This window comes from Schistocerca nitens, chromosome 6 (assembly GCF_023898315.1).
Source record: "Schistocerca nitens isolate TAMUIC-IGC-003100 chromosome 6, iqSchNite1.1, whole genome shotgun sequence".
Taxonomy (NCBI): Eukaryota; Metazoa; Arthropoda; class Insecta; order Orthoptera; family Acrididae; genus Schistocerca; species Schistocerca nitens.
Genome location: NC_064619.1, coordinates 163,520,817 through 163,537,963, shown reverse-complemented (window position 1 = coordinate 163,537,963; position 17,147 = coordinate 163,520,817). Strand labels below are relative to the sequence as shown.

At 41.0% G+C, this 17,147-nt stretch overlaps 1 protein-coding gene across 1 annotated transcript in view; it reads left to right on the top strand.

The window, feature by feature from the left end:
• Window positions 1-13,011, top strand: part of LOC126263268 (uncharacterized) — a 494,856-nt gene extending 481,845 nt beyond the window's left edge. The window contains exon 4 of the mRNA XM_049960354.1: window positions 12,879-13,011. Within this exon, the coding sequence (XP_049816311.1) occupies window positions 12,879-13,011 (133 nt within the window). The remainder of the gene's footprint in view (window positions 1-12,878) is intronic.
• The last annotated feature ends 4,136 nt before the right edge of the window (window positions 13,012-17,147 follow it).

Below are 17,147 nucleotides of genomic sequence, written 5' to 3'. Positions count from 1 at the left end.
CGCTTCACAAACCATTCTTGAAGATTACACTTTTGCTGGACAATGGTGATGTAAAAAAATAATCAGCACTCCGAAATTAAGTTACACTTCCTTTTAATTGCTTTTATTGCAATATCACGCGACACACTAAACATCACTTCACAATACAATACATACTTGAAAACATCTTCCTCACAGTCACTGCTGAAGTTCACATTTTACAAGCTGACGACAATATTCGTCTTTCCAAAATGACGTCCAACACTTGACTTTTTCCACGTCCGACTCTCTAACAACTTAACAACTAACTAATAATCGCTTACGCGCCCAAAAATCAGAGTTACAAGTACGTCAAAGATCATAGTGACAAAAGAAAGAATACACGTAAGAATAATATCATTGCAATATAAACATATCGATGTATCAAAAATGAAATCAAATCTGAATGTTGTCTCATAAATATGTCAACTACCTTGCAGAAACACAGTAGAATATTACTGGTATCGAGAGGTTCAGGTGAGGTACCATAATGGTTACGTAATTCAAGTACCATTACAACGTGCATGTGAAATGTAAACGCCTGACACCACATAGATCCACAAATCGATAGTCCAATTGAAACCAGCTGTATTTCGACCGCCATCTTGTCCACTGCACTACAGAACTGTTTGCGGTTGTGTTTCCAAGTTACTGCTATGTTAGTGACAATTTGTGAACAGTGACCTAGAGAGCCACGGAAATGGAAACACCGCAACGCATCACAACGAGACTGCCACGCCAGAAGAACAAAGATGACTACAGCATTTACGAAAAGACTATGTAACATCAGCACGACCTTATTGTAAAGTTGTTTTTGTACTGCCATTTAGCCTGAAGATGAGGTATAACCCTCGAAACATGTCGCTAAATAAATAAGTAATACAATAGTTGACAAAGTTTCTGACTGATAGCGGCAATTTAAAAAAAAACCTTTACATAAGTCTTTTTTTTTTTTTTTTTTTGATTTTGCTACATTTGTGAATGTACATAGTACGTTTACGATCATTTGTTGTGCCTATCCATAGTAAACGAAAGGTATGAATTGTAGTTTAACTAAGTTGCTGCCCTAGTTAATTCCAACTGTTCTTAAGACCCTGAGATTTAATATGTATTTGCAAATTACAGCAGCCAGCAAGTTAAGGTGTGGATTAATAAAAGCTGCATATCTTGCACTTTACAAGACTTGTTCTTATAATTAGCTTGCAGGACTAAATATTTCATTGGCGCCCAGCAGTAAATACTTCAGTAAATCACAAGGCTAAATATTTCACTATCAGATGCCTTATGAAGTTCCTTATGACAGCTAACCACCCATCCTAAAGGTCAGGAAGGAGTTTTTAATTATATTTTCGTGTGACTAATTCGAACAGTCTGAATACACCATAGTCGTTTGATTTTAACTCTTTATACACAGTCGTTTGCTTTAGTATACACTTTCCCATTTTCATATTTTCCTTAGTTTCCACGAGAAGGGCAGCACGAATGGTCACAGATTTCTTTAATCCGTAGGACAGTGTCACAGAGATACTGAAGGAACTGAACTGGAGGACTCTTGAAAATAGACGTAAACTATCCCGAGAGAGTCAATTAACAAAGTTTTAAGAACCGGCTTTAAATGATTAATCTAAGAATATACTACAACCCCCTACGTATCGCTCACATAGGGATCGTGAAAATAAGATTAGAATAATTACTGCACGCACAGAGACATTCAAACAACCATTCTCCCTGCGTTCCATACGTGAATGGAACGCCAACAAACCTTAATAATTGGTACAATGGGACGTTCCCTCCGCCATGCACGTCACGGTGGTTTTCAGGGTATAGATGTAGATGCAGATCGCAATTAATACACTTTGCAGTGCAACTGCGTTTATGTGAGTTTTGTTTTACTGAGATCTGGGCGTTGAAGACAACGCTTACGAGCATTGCAGCTCAAATAATGTCTATCACATGACCTTTGTGCACATGACCAATAAAGCAAGAAAGTAGTAAGGACTGTACAAGGGGCATTCAGCAGTTCAAGAGTGAAACTGAAGTAGGAAAAAACTATGTATTTTTACAAAATGAGACTTTTACTATATCTCAATCTAATCCCCAACAATATTAACGCTCATTGAACTAAGTTTTTTTATGCCCTGTGCAAAGAAGTCTTCGGCATGTTGTTTGAGCCACTTTCCGACAAATTCTGTGACCGATTCGTCGCTGCTGAACTTTTTTTTCATATAACGTCTCGCTGAGTGGACGAAACAAAGAAAATCCGAAGGAGCCAAATCTGGACTGTAGAGAGGATGAGATAGTATCTCCCAACACGTTTTTTCAATGTTTTCTTGGGTCAGCTGGGTCGATGTGGGGGCGAGCATAGTCGTGTAGCAATATCAAGCCTTCATTTTGTGACCTGCGACGTTTCTCAGTTATTTCTGGCTTTATTTTGTTCATATGTATGTCTGAGTAGTGGGCACTGTCTAGTGCACGCTGGTCTTCAAAATAATCGCGAAAGACGACACCTTGGGCATCACAAAAGACGTGCTACCTGACTTTTACCGCTGATGCTTGCGTTGGTGTGTTTCCATTCCATGATTTATCTTTTGGAATCTAGTTCAAAATGGTGGAGCCAAGTTTCATCAGGCGTTAAAATCTTGCCCAGGAAAGGGTCGTTTTCATTTCATAACTTTGGTTAAAGTCTGTACACACTTTGACTCTTGTTCCCTTGTGTTGGCGCCGGCCGCGGTGGTCTCGCGGTTCTAGGCGCGCAGTCCGGAACCGTGCGACTGCTACGGTCGCAGGTTCGAATCCTGCCTCGGGCATGGATGTGTGTGATGTCCTTAGGTTAGTTAGGTTTAAGTAGTTCTAAGTTCTAGGGGACTGATGACCACAGCAGTTGAGTCCCATAGTGCTCAGAGCCATTTGGAACCCTTGTGTTGTGCTATTCTTCCGGGACCCACCTTGCATTTGGATTTTTGTACTTGAGCTTATTACTGATAATGAACTGTCTCAACACTTACTGCAACTGCTTTTGGTATATGTTCGACTGCAATACGTCGTTGTTCACGAATAATGCCACCAATGCAGATTTCAAGGGAATAAAGTGCCCGTCAGTCACTGAGGTTCGATCGTTTTTGAACTTGTACCCACTTGCCAAACTTTTCGAAGTTCATACAACTTTCACAATACTGTAAAATCGTTCGATAAAATAATTTAGCCGGTTTTTCACCGACAGAAAACAAGAAAACGGGTCACTGGAACGTTGTTCAACTAACGTGGAAACTTCATTGTGACATGGCATCGTCAATTATAAACAAAACAGACTTTATCCGTCAACTGTTGTCAGCTCATCCCAGAGATGCCAACCTAAATCCACGAAAACACAAAACTCCTCGGAAAAACTGTTTCAGTTCTACGTCAATATCTCTCTTTAATTATTGTATGTCCCCGATACTGTCGTCCAGAGCAGGGTACGATACACAATGTCTTGATTGCACTGCGACAGCATGTGCATTTACTGAGCAACATCCTTGAACGGCCATGTTACGCGTAAATACGTAGAATGGGAGCAGAGGTGCGCTAAATGTTGTGTATCATTACCTGATACTGGTAAACGTTGCGTGAGAGACGTTATCGTAGGCCCACAAGTTACGCAGTTTGGCGGAGTTTACGGTAGTTAGTGAATGTTGTGTGTCGGGTAGTTAGTGAATGTTGTGTGTCATATCGCGAAACTCCTCACAATGCTGCGGGTAATACTACTACAGTGATGGGTAAGTGGAAAACACAACAGGAAGAAAAAAATGGTTCAAATGGCTCTGAGCACTATGGGACTCAACATCTGTGGTCATCAGTCCCCTAGAACTTAGAACTACTTAAACCTAACCAACCTAAGGACATCACACACATCCATGCCCGAGGCAGGATTCGAACCTGCGACCGTAGCAGTCGCGCGGTTCCGGACTGAGCGCCTAGAACCGCGAGACCACCGCGGCCGGCACAACAGGAAGAGAATTGGACGAGTCGCAAGAGCGCCAGTGGACCACGATGTGTGATGTCACAACGCCATGACAGATACAACCTCAGAGCAGTCCTGCAAAATTTCATATGTAGCGACGGCGCAACTTGCGCTGTTGACTGTGAGCGTGCGTCTTGTAAATAACTATGATTAACTGAATAACGCGTATATCTCGGGGGAGGCGGACGTAACACAATACTTCGAGTTGCAGTTCGGTGGGTTTGTGGATAATTTAGATTTTCGAAGAAAATAATACGAAGTTAGCGTGATTTAATACTTGATGACGTCTTACAATGAACTTTTGTGTTCGAACTGTTCAAGAACAGCGGATTTTTCGCTCCTAGTCTAATTTAAGAGTTCATGACTTGCTATTTCAAGTCAGAGGTACGTAGAATAACCCTACAGAATACTCCACGAAGATTGCTTCATGGCCTTTAACATCAGCTTTGATGTAAGAGCTGCACCGTTCTCGTTCGCCCCACCGATAGAAAATGTGAAATGAGGCTCCTAAATAGTTTGCGAGCGTAGAACCCAAGAAATTTACGACGATTTGATAGCATCAGCTTGCGCGTAAAGCCACAACTTTGCGTTTAGTTACTGTTTGACGATGAAATATCGTATAGTATACTTATCTGAACCTTGTCTCTAAACTGGAAAAAAATACTGAGAAATCATGTGCTAATCTAAAATCCAGCACCGTTATAAATTTATAGCGAATTAACATCCCATTCTTGGAGTTTCATAAAAAAAAGAGAGGGGACTTTTGTAGAACTAAAGGAATGGGCGGTAATATTAAAAAGATCTCACTCAGCCAATAGTTAAGAATGGAACGTTAGAGTTATTTAGAAAATTATACTCCTAGAATGCCTGTCATTATACGCAATTCATATTTCTCATCTGTAGCGTATGCTATTTTTTCACTTTATTGTTTAAGTCCTATGTACATTTCCCCATTCTCAATTCATTGTTTTTATGGTGTTAGCTTTCTATTCCAGTTTAATTTGTTGAATATCTTTTGTCAAGAACCTTGCCGTAAACATTCATCGGCACGTAGGTCGGACGACTTTATGAAAGCAGGATCTTTATCTTACTACATGTATATTACTTTTGCTGTTTTCAAGATTCAAGGAATCATTCTTGAATAATATATTCTCTTATTTGCCTGCTCCCGTGAGGAACACCAATAACATCTGTTGATGGTATCACTCTCCATGGTATAACATTTTGTCCGGACTTCGCGTTTTCTTTTCTTTTTTTAAAACATTTTCATTTTATATGCTATTCCAGCCACCTCTATTACCACACACGAGTACAAGGCTACTGTATTGTCAAAAGGCTCTTTTTTATGATTTTCAGTGTGTTCTTTTTGAAAAAGTACTCGAAGAAGAACTTCAGCGGACTATTTGAAGCTTGGTAGCAGTCTGTATTACGCGTAGAGAGGGGAACATAATATTCTCGGACGTTAATTTTGATGGGAGAACACCAGAGAGCTAATGCTAGGTTTTCACTATCTAGCTCTCTCGTTCTACTTCGGTCTGAAGGTTATGTCACAAATGCGCTTTTGGTCTATGCATCTCGCTTTCAGGTCTTTCAAGCTTTCTAAGGTCTGATTTCAAGTCTATTACTCGTTTCTCTGCGGCATAGCTTTCCTGTTGGTCTTTCACAGTTCGACATGCGCGCCAACGTTACCTCCCGGCTCCGGTAACTTTGGGTAAATGTACTTAGCTCATCGAAACTTCTAGTTACCCTTTAAAAAAGTTTGTATCATCTCAGCAAAGGAATGCAGCATTATTTCCTACCTTTCCGTAATTAGGCAGTAATTAAAATATGGTCACAAGTTGAGGTAATTTCACAGTTGTGAACGTACCTAAAGTGCCTGTTAGAGTAACGTCTAGATTGGAGCTTTCCTTGCACTAGTTTATAAGTAGATGGATTTACAGGAAAATTATTTATAGCTGACTGCTGTAAACATATTACAAAATTAATGAAAAAATGGTGACAGTTCTGTATTTCAGATCTCAAGTGTGATCCAGATATTCACAGTTTAAGTGCCGGTCGAAACAAGGCCCCGGGAGTAGACAAGATTCCATTAGAACTATTTACGGCCTTAGGAGAGCAAGTCACGACAAAACTCTACCATCTGGTGAGCAAGATGTATGAGACAGGCGAAATACCCTCAGACTACAAGAAGAATATAATAATTCCAATCCCAAAGAAAGCAGGTGTTGACAGATGTGAAAATTACCGAACTGTCAGCTTAATAAGTCACCCAGCTGCAAAATACTAACACGAATTCTTTACAGACGAGTGGAAAAACTGGTAGAAGCTGACCTGGAGGAAGATCAGTTTGGATTCCGTAGAAATGTTGGAACACGTGAGGCAATACTGACTCCACGACTTATCTTAGAAGACAGATTAAGGAAAGGCAAACCTACGTTTCTAGCATTTGTAGACTTAGAGAAAGCTTTTACAATGTTGACTGTAATACTCTCTTTCAAATTCTAAAGGTGGCAGGAGTAAAATACAGGGGGCGAAAGGCTATTTACAATTTGTACAGGAATCTGATGGCAGTTATAAGAGTCGAGGGGCATGAAAGGGAAGCATTGGTTGGGAAGGGAGTGAGACAGGGTTGTAGCCTCTCCCAGATGTTATTCAATCTGTATATTGAGCAAGCAGTAAAGGAAACAAAAGAAAAATTCGGAGTAAGTATTAAAATCCAAGGAGAAGAAATAAAAACTTTGAGGTTCACCGATGACATTGTAATTCTGTCAGAGACAGCAAAGGACTTGGAAGAGCAGTTGAACGGAATGGACAGTGTCTTGAAAGGAGGATATAAGATGAACATCAACAAAAGCAAAACGAAGATAATGGAACGTAGTTGAATTAAGTCGGGTGATGCTGAGGGAATTAGATTAGGAAATGAGACACTTAAAGTAGTAAAGGAGTTTTGCTATTTGGGGAGCAAAGTAACTGACGATGGTCGAAGTATAGAGGATATAAAATGTAGATGGCAATGGCAATGAAAGCGTTTCTGAAGAAGAGAAATTTGTTAACATCGAGTATAGATTTAAGTGTCAGTCGTTTCTGAAAGTATTTGTATGGGGTGTAGCCATGTATGGAAGTGAAACATGGACGATAAATAGTTTGGACAAGAAGATAATAGAAGCTTTCGAAATGTGGTGCTACAGAAGAATGCTGAAGATTAGATGGGTAGATCACATAACTAATGAGGAGGTATTGAATAGAATTGGGGAGAAGAGGAGTTTGTGGCTCAACTTGACAAGAAGGGACCGGTTGGTAGGACATGTTCTGAGGCTTCAAGGGATCACGAATTTAGAATTGGAGGGCAGCGTGGAGGGTAAAAATCGTAGTGGGAGACCAAGAGATGAATACACTAAGCAGATTCAGAAGTATGTAGGTTGCAGTAAATACTGGGAGATGAAGAAGCTTGCATAGGATAGAGTAGCATGGAGAACTGCATCAAACCAGTCTCAGGACTGAAGAACACGACAACAAGTGCCGGGGATGGAATATGCTTGTAATGTTAATTATATGCCCGGTTTATCTGACGTAATTACATTATTGTCCTCCAAAATAATGATGAAGGAATTCGTTATCTACAAAATTAAACAAGAATCACAATTAAACAAGTTTATTGCATGACAAGCAATATAAGTGGTTTGACAAGCGTTGACTATGCCAAAGAAATACCTTTGCAAGCCTAAGCACTGGATCTGAAATGTGACTCAACTGAACACGTATCAGGGTAAAACAATTGTATTCGCAGAAGTCTTTCTGTGATTGCCGAAGGGTTGGTGTTTAAAGCAGCAAGTGCTACAGAAGGGTATGCGTTTGCGTCCATGGCTGGAGTTGAAAGCTTATTGACCGTACAGCTGCCGCTACTCAGAATGAAGCTTGAGATTTCTGAATTTCGATAAAAGTGACGCGACTTTCCGTACGGTTTGTGTCGCTGCTGCGGCTAGGTCTCACCGTGTTAATCTGCAGGTGGTGATTTAAGTGGCTGGAGAATCAGTCACTGATTTCGTACCAACTTGCATCTGCCTCTATGTTCAAATAAGCCGGACTAAGTCGCCTGCTCATCCTGTCTACTAGAAGGAGCGCCCGTCTAGGGAGACGCTCGTCTGAAGAAATCATCACATGATGGCTCCTGGATGGGAGCAATTTTGTGCCATCTGGTTTGTAAGAGAAAGGCTCGGGTCTCTGCGTTTTACTGTTACCACACAACTTTGATTGGCTGAACGATAAATATTCCGAGTGCCAGCTAGTAAGAAATTGTCTTGGACGCTGGCCTCCTTCCCTTACTCTCATTTCAGACGGCTGACCAGTAACAAGTTTCGTAACACTTGGCACTGAAAAACTGTATCCTACTCTCTTTCTCTGTCTATGGACAATGAGGGTGGATCTCTTATAAGCACAGCCATGTTTCTCTCCCCCATTTATAAATTACTTATATTACCAAACGACAGCGGTTTTCACGTTGCTTAAACATTTTGTCTTGCATGACCTGAGCTCTGCGGCTGTATCCCACAACTTCTTTTGTGTCCTAAACTTTGCTATCCCTCATTCCACTCTCAGATGACATCTTTTGCTGTGTGCGCATTTCGACAAAACATTACCATCTACCAGTCCGATCACAATAACATTCTTCCGGGAAATTGCCAAAAACGGAATACACGCTCCTCCCACACAAAAGTAATTAAAAACAGATTCCTTTGTCCTGTGACTTTCAGTATACGGCGCCCAGAGTGGTCCCTCAGAGCACGGACAGTATGATCACTTGAGGAGGAACCTCACCCGCGAGTTTGCGGGTTCCTGCAAATGCGGCTGAGTACTATTTCCCTTCCTGGCTTTTATGACTACAACGTCCGCTCGCTCACTTACAGCTCAATGCAAGATGCCTTCATGAGGGCTACTTAGGTGAACAAGTATTCAGTAGGAAAACTGTAAGCAGTCACGGTAATGGCAGTCACTGGTACTAACATGTTTCATTTATTTGCTCCGGTTTTATTTGCCTTTTTATTCCGGCTTTTGCGTTGGTTATGGGACAATACAGAGGATATAAAATGTAGACTGGCAATGGCAAGGAAAGCGTTTCTGAAGAAGAGAAATTTGTTAACATCGAGTATAGATTTAAGTGTCAGGAAGTCGTTTCCGTAAATATTTGTATGGAGTGTAGCCATGTATAGAAGTGAAACGTGGACGATAAATAGTTTAGGCAAGAAGAGAGTAGAAGCTTTCGAAATGTGGTGCTACAGAAGAATGCTGAAGATTAGATGGGTAGATCACATAACTAATACGAAGGTATTGAATAGAATTGGAGAGAAGAGAAGTTTGTGGCACAACTTGACTAGAAGAAGGGATAGGTTGGTAGGACATGTTCTGAGGCATCAAGGGATCACCAATTTAATATTAGAGGGCAGTGTGGAGGGTAAAAATCGTAGAGGGAGACCAAGAGATGAATACACTAAACAGATTCACAAGGATGTAGGTTGCAGTAGGTACTGCGTGATGAAGAAGCTTGCACAGGATAGAGTAACATGGAGAGCTGCATCAAACCAGTCTCTGGACTGAAGACCACAACAACAACATGGGGCAGTCTGTGAAAAAATAACAACAGAGTAGAAAATCTCTTCTGGTTTAACCATACATTTTGTTGTTGTACCAAATAATGCATGAGATGCGGAAGAAATCGATAAATTATGAACTCTACCGAGCTCTTAGGTATGCATAATTCATTAAATCAAGTTCTCGCTACTACAAACAAGCAGTTTAAAATGTTAGAAAAATATTTCCATCTCAAAATAAAATTAGTGTTGTCGTTAGTCCAGTCAAATCTTCACTACTGTGATGTAATTCAAGCAGCACAAATAGTGTAAAACTATAGACGACTCGAGCTAGCGATGAACTCATGCCTAAGATACGTGTTCAACATTTGTTGGGTCATATCGGTCCTCAGACAGGCAGCGTGATTATGACATGCTGTGTTTCCATAACAGATCGGATATGACTAGCACCTTGGCTATAGCTTTGCACAACACTAATTCTTTATTCACCTCCTCCTCCATTTCAGCCATACGACAGTGGAAAACAATTTCACTCCAACCTGCATCTTTTTACCCAAAACAACTCCGCATTCAAGAAATGATTAAAGTCTTATCTTTCATCGTTGGCTTAACTACGCTCTCAGTGCTTTTGTCACGCCCTTCTGTTCCTGTTTTCTTATTTTCATCAAAACTACTAATCTTACCCTACTATTTCTCGTTTTTCATCCGACCAATCAACTTCTCGGCATTGATTCCTTCTGGTAGGTTGTCATATGTTCCTGTTAGATGTGAGTATGCACATCCCACAAGGACGTAATGAGGAAATTGCTCAATGTTAATAAGACAGACATTTCTCGAATTCCACATATTCATTACTATACATATCGTCGTTATTATTATTACTATTATTATTATCATTATTACTATATTTTGCTCATGTGTCATGTAAATTGTAATGTTTACTCACGGAAGAAGTCTGGTTACATGTAAAAGAGAACCTGAAGGCCTTAATCTAGTAGGCGAAATAAATGCATTAATAAATAAATAAATAACAAATAAGTTTTCGAAACAGAGCAGACAACATGGTTGACCCATTTTCCACACGTATTAAAACTAATGATAAAAATTATAAATGGACTAAGCAAATAGTGATTAAGTCCAAACTCATACTAAGACGTGTAAGGACTGGTAATTCTGAATCTAGAGCGGAATCCATTTTTATCTTATTAGCTGTGTGAAGTGGTGCATTCTATTTCACTTAAAACTTGAGGACATGAAATATTTCTGGAGCAATAATTTTACTTTTACCACTAGCGGGAACAAACCCACAAGAGACGTTATGAATGTTTCATAGTAGACTCCTACCAACCAGAATTCCCTCCTTTCCATTAGGGAAGGAGGGAATTATTCTGGTTTGTGGGAATCTTCTATGGGTTGCAGTCTTGTGCTGTCGTGATATCCATTGTCCCAGACACATTTACGTAAGGCTTATAAACAGAAATACGAAACTACTCTAAAATAACTTAAAAATCAATCGAATCGAATCTTTTTGCTTAACTCTCGCGCGGGGTAGCCGCGTGGTGTATGGCTCCTTGCTACGGTTCGCGCGGCTCCCCCCGTCGGAAGTTCGAGTCCTCCCTCGGGCATGGGGGCGTGTGTTGTCCTTAGCGTAAGTTAGTTTAAGTTAGATTACGTAGTGTGTAAGCTTAGGGACCGATGACCTCAGCAGTTTGATCCCATAGGATCTCACCACAAATTCCCAAAATTGCTTAACTGCATCGTATACATCGACGTAGAAAAGAGGAATCTGCAGACAGGCATAACTTCCAACTCTTAAGATCAGAGTAGGTATCTCAGAGATCACAGGTATAGAGTGACTGATGAGGAACTGCTTCCTCAATTTATCTCAGTGGATATGACCACAGCACACCTAAGAATAACATAGCATTCAGAATTGAAGTTGCAATGCTACTGCGCTCTAAATTGTTGGCTTTGTCAGGGATCGAACACAAAGCAAAAGAGATCAGAAGTTTTCCGACTGCAGATTAAGAACTAGGTAGAGGAGAAAACCGAAAAAAGAATGCATATTTAATTACTGTTTACACTGATGAGCCAGAACATTAAGTCCATGCTGATCGACCTATGGAATGCATACAGTAGAAATTCTGCCTGGCATGGATTCAGAAAGTCCTAGGTAGATTTCTAGAGGTATGTGGCAACAGGCATATAGGCACAGGTCACGCAATTCCTGCAAATTACGGGTCGGTGGTTTGTGGGCACAGAGATGATTGCCGATTGCGGACCAGATGTGTTCTATGGGGTTGATATGAACGGAAATTGCTAGCCAAGACATCAGCACGAGTTCACAGTCATACTTTTCAAACCAGTATAGTACGATTCAGCCTCGTGGCAGGTACAGTTACCTTGCAGGAAGATGCCATCACCGACGGGGAAGAAGTCAAGCAGGTGGTCTGCAGCAATCTTCAGGTAGTCCACAACTGTCACGTTGCCTGCCACAAATCCCGTAGGAGCCCCGGTGATGTCCACCACAGCATAATACCGCCCCTACTGGGCAGCTTCCGTGGTGCGGTGATGTTTCGAGCAGCCATTTTCCAGGGTAATAGTGCATCCGGACACTACCATCGACATGGGTTAACGAGAAACCTGATTGATCCAACTAGGCGACACGTTCTATTGATCCACTGCACAGTCTCTACGAAGCCGTACCCACATCAGTCGTGTTTGACTATATCGTTGGCGCAACATGAAAACACTTCGGTGTCGTCTGCTGCAGAGAACCATGTTCGACATTGTGCTGCCTGGAGAACTTGTGCCTGCCCCAGCATTGTACTCTGTCATCAAATCGCCGTCTGTCCTGCTTTACAGACAGGGTAAGCCACCGACCTCCTCGTTCTGTAGTGAGGAGTGGCGTCCATCACGTTGTCGCTTACTCGCAGTTTCGCCGTCACTGAACCGCTTTCCATAGATGCTCACGACAGTGGCACCCAGACAACGGACTAGCCTACCCATTTCCGAGATGCTCCTTCCCAGGCACCGGGCCATAACAATCTGCTTTTTGTCAGAGTCAGTGGACATACCAGTTTGCGGCTCGCACCGTGATTAGAGTGATGTGCTATTCGTCTATGCTCCACTTATACACATTCCTTGGCACATCACGAGCCCGCAACGCCACTAGGCGGCGGGAAGCGGTCATAATGTTTTGGCTCATCATTGTATATGAGCTCTTTGCTTTTACTTAGCTGGCGTGTTACCGTGGTACATGTGTCTGTGTGCAGGAAGACCAGCGGTTCGCCTCCCTGCCCGTGCCCTGGGGAGGATGGCGGCAGGCAACGCTCCCGAAAACGCAGCCGCAGCCGCAGCAGACTCCGACGCGATCTCAGCGTCTCGACCTTCGAAACTGACGACTGAGTAACAGCCACGACCACGTCTGCACAATTGTCGTATTTGTCTGACCACTCCCAGTTCTGAAATATAAAGCTCGTTCTCTAGCAAATACACTCGTCATTTCATTTTCAGCTCACCCGCTTCACCATTAATATTACCACAACTCTGTATTGGGCACTGGTAAAAATACACACACAAACAAACCAGGACGCACCACAAAGAGAATATCCAAAAAGGGAGAAATCTGTAAGATGTGATGTCCATGTACCGACAGTAAAATTTCAGAAAAATTTGATGATGTGTTCAAGAGAAAGAGCTTCACATAACTAGTCAGTCGCGCATCGGTCCGCCCCTCTCCAATATATAATCAGTTATTAGGCTGGCATTGATTGATACAGTTGTTCAATGTCCTCCTGAAACATATCGTGCATAATTCTGTTCAATTGGCGCGTTAGATCGTCAAAATCCCTGCCTGTAATACTCCAAACGTTCTCAAGAATTAGGCGGCCTTGCTAGCCAAGGTAGAGTTTGGGAAGCATGAAGACAAGCAGTAGAAACTCTCGCGGAATGCAGGCGGGCATTCTCTTGCTGAAATGTAAGCTCGGGATGGCTTGTCATGAAGCGCAACAAAACTGGGCGTAGAATATCGTAGACGTACAGCTGTGCTGTGAAGGTGCCGCTGATGACAACCAAAGAGGTCCTGCTATGAAAAGAAATGGCGGCCTAGACCATCACTCTTAGTTGTCGGGTCGCACGGTGAGCGACAGTTGTGTTGGTATCCCGGGGCGTCTCCAGACACGTCTTCGAGACTAAGTTAGAAGCGGGACTCGTCACTGAAGACAGTTCTACTGCAGCCAATGAGATTCCAGGCCAACGCTTTATTGAGTTGCTCAATTTGTGAGACTCTTTCTCTTAAACAAATCATCCATTTTTTCTGAAATTTTAATCGTTTGTTACTCTGTACACGTACATCACATCTACCGCTTCCATTCCGTTCGGATAATTCCTTCGCAGTGCGTCCTTTTTTGGTCTTAGAGTCTATGTAGCAGCTAACAGTAAAATTATGTGAACTTTATTTGGCAGCTGTTGGTTTGTTTTTGCAGTACCTCACTAAATGAGCTACATACGAGTATTAAAGAACATGAGGAGTGTGTATAAATAACGGGAAAAAATGGGAAAAATTAACCATATGCATGCTACAGCGCTCTCTCTCTGTCGACTTTTCTTGGCAGTTTTTCCATTTCCAGTGGTGGCCACGTATCCAGTTTTAGATTAAGATATTTTTATTTTCTCTGCCGTAATGGCAATGCAGTCAGCACATCCTTATTTATAGTGAGAAGGAAGGATACGTGAATTATGCAATTTTTATTGTGTCCTTTCCTCCATAAATTGTACGTCGAAGACGTGAAACCAGTCCAACATTTGCCCAGGCAGTTGACTGCAATACAGGGAACTTCCGGGATGATGTAGCAGGGAAAAATCGATGTACAATATGCCGTTCACTTAACTGTTTAGTGTCCATCTCTATAAGAACTGGGAATGGTAGGAACGTTTACAGATCTTCTCAAGTCCGAAATCTCGGTGTATTATGCGTTCTATGTAAGGTTGTGGGAAAAGTGAAGGTGTTATCTAATTTTATTGAGTACTATATTGTAGCATCTTCTTGAGCAACACCATCGTCCTTCATTTAGTGGGAAGTCGTTTTCGGTCAGGAATGCGTAATACCATGGGGTATCCATCTGTGGATCTCTACAGGATGCTATTTGGATACCTGCATATACAGGCTATATCCTCTAGGAAATTTATTTCTGTATCAAATTTGTGGTTATCAACCAGCTACAGTTTGTAGACAACAGAAAACTCATAAATTTCAACATCTTATTCGGCTGGGTAAAGGTCTGACGCAAGACTTTCTAGCTTACTGTATTAGGGTGGCCTATGTGTCAAGAGTCCCAGGTGTCACGGTTTTAATCCGAATGAGTATGATGGGTGCAGTAATAGTGTAATGTGCTTTTCTGTCTTGTTTTTGTGGCTGATGATGATGATGTTGATGATGATAATGATGATAATGACGATAATGAGGGAGAAGGGAGAAGATGAAACCCAGTGTTGGAAATAACCAACTTATCTTGAATGGTGCCAAGAGACTGTTAAGTTTAACGTCCTCGTCAGACAAACCGAGCACTTCGATGGTGTTACAAGGCGGTATTTTGTAAGGTGCTGTGGATACGTTTGAAATTTAATGCAGGATTTTACGCAGTTACCTTCAGTGGGAGGGCCATCTCACTATTACGCATTAGCAATTCCGGCTATGGAGGCAGATCAGAATACAAAATCAGGAAGAATCACATTCAATACTCATTACTCAATACTCATTACTCAGGATGAGATAGTGTACGTAGATCTCTGACCAACGACAACGGATTTACAACAAAAAATTATTTTCTTTACTCATATGCTTCTTTTGTGCTGGGAAAAATGGTAGTAAATTCAGTTAACCATATGCTTGGTGTACTAATTTTGTGGAATATTACCACGTGTCGTTAGAGTTACCAACAGGAATAAAATCATGAAGTGGTCTTGGAGAAGTGACTGTGGTAATTATACCGGGAGAGAATCAAGTCTGATTACTGAATGAATTACGAACGTTACTGTCAATTATTGTTGTTTAATCTTGATGCAAGCAGCGAAGTTTGTTTAATAGAAATGTTTGAAGGATAACTGTTTTGGGGAAATGAATATTATGATTGGTGTTGTGTGTTTGACCACGATTTGGTCTCCTGTACCAACATTTTCGTCTCAGAGCAACATCTAGACCCAACATCCTCAATCATTTGTTGAATATATCAGTACTCCAGTCTCGATGTTCACATGCAGTTTTTGCCCTGTACGACTTCTTCTAGTATCATAGAATTTCTTTTATGGTGTCTCAATTCACATCCTATGATATTGTCGCTTTTTTTAGTCAGAGTTTTCCACATTATTCTTTCCTCATTAATTCTGCATAGAACGTCCTCATTTCTTACCATTCCACTTAATTTTCAACTTTCTTTTATAGTACTCTGTATCAAATGCTTTTGTTCTTTTTTCCGTTTTTCAACAGCCTATGACTCAGTTCCACACAAGGTTGTGCTCCAAATGCACATTCTGAGAAATTTATTCCTCAAATTAAGGCCAATATTTGATACCAGCAAATTAATTGTAGCAAGAAATACCACCTTTAGTTGTACTGGTCTGCATCTTATACTCTCCTTGATTTATCTGCAATCCGTTTCTATCTTTCAAGATGGCAGAATTTCTTCGCTTCATTTACTTCATGCTCTCCACTTTTGATGTTAAGTTTATTGATTATCACACTTATAATACTGCACATTACTCTCTTCTTTCTTTGGGTTACTCGCAATTCATTTTCTGTACACATTAGTCTCTTTCTTCCATTCAACAGGTCCTGTGACTGCTACTCAGATTCACTGAGGAAAGCAATGCTGTCAGCGAAGTTTATATCTAATTTACCCGAAATTTTAGTCTCCACAACTCAACGTTTATTTCAGTAATTGCTTCTTCTCTATGCCCATGTTGAACAGCGAGAGAGAAAGACTGAATCTCTGCGTTACAATTTTTTTAAATTCGAATATTTCTCTCTTAGGTCTTTTAGTCTTATTGCTACATCTCTGTTCTTTAACATACTGCGTGTTACCGGTCTTTCCTCTTAGTGAACAACTATGTCTCATGATTTCGTGTATCTTCCACCATTTTTCATTTGTCAAACGCTTTTTCTAGATCAATCTCGTTTTTCGTTAAGACTTACTTACATAATGAAGAGTAACATCAGAACACTCACTTCTGTGAATTTATCTTTCCTAAATCCAAAATTATCAGCTAACTGAATATCAATTTTCTTTATCATTCTTCTGTATATCGTTCTGTTCAGAAACTTGGTTGAATGTCCAGTCAAGGTGACTGTCCGATAGTTCTCGCATTTATAGCCCTTGCTGTCTTTGGGGTTGTTTGGATTCTGTTTTACCGGAAGTCTGAGGGTATATCCGCAGTTTCAAATGTGATGTATAACTTCAGTAGTCTGGCCCAAGCGTGAATGTGTGTTGCTGTCCAGTTGAAAATTACAGAGAATGAACAAGGAAAGCTTTTGTTTCCTAGGTGTA